Here is a 2,280-nt window from a genome sequence, read left to right as displayed (position 1 = left end):
TATAAAAACCTTAATTCTAATTTTTGTATAAACCCTTACTTGAAATGTGATAATTGGTAAAACAAAGGTGAAGTAAGGAGTTTGGTAAAGATGTTAGATAAAGAAACAGAGAAATGTGAGAGAAAGGAGGGGGAACAGTCAATATTGACCAATGTCAACTGTATATTTATATATATACACTTCTACTCGTGGTGGTGGTCTCTCATCACTTTGACAAATGAATGTTCAGCAAGAGACAGCTAAAAGACAACCATCAACCAATGGCTGCCTGTGTCTACTGAATGTAAATACAAACATTGGAAAACAGGAATGAAATTAAAAAAAAAAAAAAAGTGATGGAGTCTGTTAGAAGATTCAGGTTTGTGTTGACTAACTAGCAAATGACTAGATTGGCAAACACTATATTAATAAATTAATATTGTGCTTGCCAATCTAGTTATTCATGGTTAAAAACAAAAAAAAGAATCAGAACCAGTGTTAGCTTGTTTCTAAAAGTAATTAGTCTAGCTTGTCTTGTCTTTCTCACTCACCTGCCCTCCCACCCTCTCTCTCTTTCCACCATTCACCTCATCTGCTTAAGATGTTCAGGTATCTAAACAGGTTTAGTTTGACAGGTTTCATTTGAAAACAAAATAGGGAGCCTTCATGAATTACAGATCAGACCCAGTTTATTCTCTGAATAGAAACCCAATTTATTGAAGATGTGGAGGGGAAAATGGTGGTTGTTGGTCAAGCATTGGTTTACCCAGTGCTTTCAGAATGTAAATTCACTGAAGATATTTTGTTGAATCTGTGTCTGAGTAGGACCCTTTATTTGGCATACTTCAGTTAACCTACAAATGAGGAATAAATATCAGAACTAGTAGCAATTGATCCAAAAGATGGGCTACAAATTCACTTGTGAAGGGATACATTTTTTTTTTTTTGCTTAAGTGAAATTTTTCTACTTATAACAAACCCTTTTAAACCAAATTGCTGTTGTTGTTTCACCCCCACCTCAAGCATCCCTGATTAAACAAGCCTTTGATAATCCTGCCTCCTTTTCCAGACAGTGGTATATAGAACCACACTGGCCAATGAGTCTGTAGGATGGGTTCTACCAAAATTTGAAAAAAATCTCACTAAGAATTCTAGTTTAGAACCTGAAATTAAATATCTTTTTAAATAAAGCATAAATGCTTACATGAAGTTCAAAAAAAGTGTGTGAATTTTCCTACCAAATAATTCTGTTGAGGGTTCCAGAAGATTGACTTAAAGTTATAAAAAGCTAGTAATTTCCACCCTAAGTAGAACCCTCCAGAAGTCAAAATGGAACTTTGCTGCTCAACTCTGTGGGATGGTCACTCATCCTTTTCTATGTCATCTTTCAACAAACTGAGATGCTGCTTGAAGCTATGCCAGTCAGCATGTTGACAAGGCATCCTCATTCCTTCTACATATGTTGTTCCAATAACAAATGAATTGTCTTCATATTACTATTTAACATGTTGTGAAAACTTGTACTTATTCCATCTGATATCTCTTGAATACTGTTCTATTTCATCAACTGCTATCATCATCATCATCATTTAATGTCCATTGTCCATGCTGGCGTGGATTGGACAGTTTGACTGTTCTGGCAAGCTGGTAGGTCGCACCAGATTCCAGTCTGATTTGGTATGGTTTTCTATGGCTGGATGCCCTTCCTGACACCAACCACTTTACAGAGTGTAATGGGTGCTCTTACGTGCCACCAGCACAGGTGCCATTTTACATGACACCGGTACCTGCCATGACTGCGATTTTGCTTGGTTTGATGGGTCTTCTTCTTCTGCTGTATACATATATATATATATAAAGGCAAATGTTCGAGGTTAATAAAAATGTATGAGAACTAATACCAATATGAGTTTGGTCATTATGAACATAATACACAGTACACCAAATGCTGCTATTCATCAATAACTATTTAACAACCTTAATATTGCACTAAATGTCCTTCTTTAAATGAGTAGATTTTGATTTGGGAAAGATTTGGCTATTATTTCTAGTAGTTTGAAAATTGGTTTGATTTAATCAGTTGTCCAAGTTAGTAAGAGAGAGAGAGTGAGAGAGATAAAGAGAGAGCAAGAGAGAGAAAGAGAGGGGGGGGGGTGATACTAACCTTGAATTTCTCAAGCAATGTTTTTATAACCAGTGGTACAGTCATTGTGCTGTTTACTGTAACACTAGTACAGCTGCCAATCACTGGAGTGAAAACACGAGTCTAGTAGAAAGAGAAAGAGAGAAAAAAAAAAAAAA

At 35.9% G+C, this 2,280-nt stretch overlaps 1 protein-coding gene across 3 annotated transcripts in view; it reads right to left on the bottom strand.

The window, feature by feature from the left end:
- Positions 1–2,280, bottom strand: part of LOC106870574 (uncharacterized) — a 107,969-nt gene that overhangs the window by 6,731 nt on the left and 98,958 nt on the right. For all 3 annotated transcript variants that reach the window (XM_014916699.2, XM_014916701.2, XM_014916700.2), the window contains one exon: positions 2,144–2,245. In XM_014916699.2, coding sequence (XP_014772185.1) covers positions 2,144–2,245 — 102 coding nt within the window. The remainder of the gene's footprint in view (positions 1–2,143; positions 2,246–2,280) is intronic.

This window comes from Octopus bimaculoides, chromosome 7 (assembly GCF_001194135.2).
Source record: "Octopus bimaculoides isolate UCB-OBI-ISO-001 chromosome 7, ASM119413v2, whole genome shotgun sequence".
Lineage (NCBI taxonomy): Eukaryota > Metazoa > Mollusca > Cephalopoda > Octopoda > Octopodidae > Octopus > Octopus bimaculoides.
Note: the sequence above shows the minus strand (reverse complement) of the source record. Positions and strands in the feature narration are given on the sequence as shown.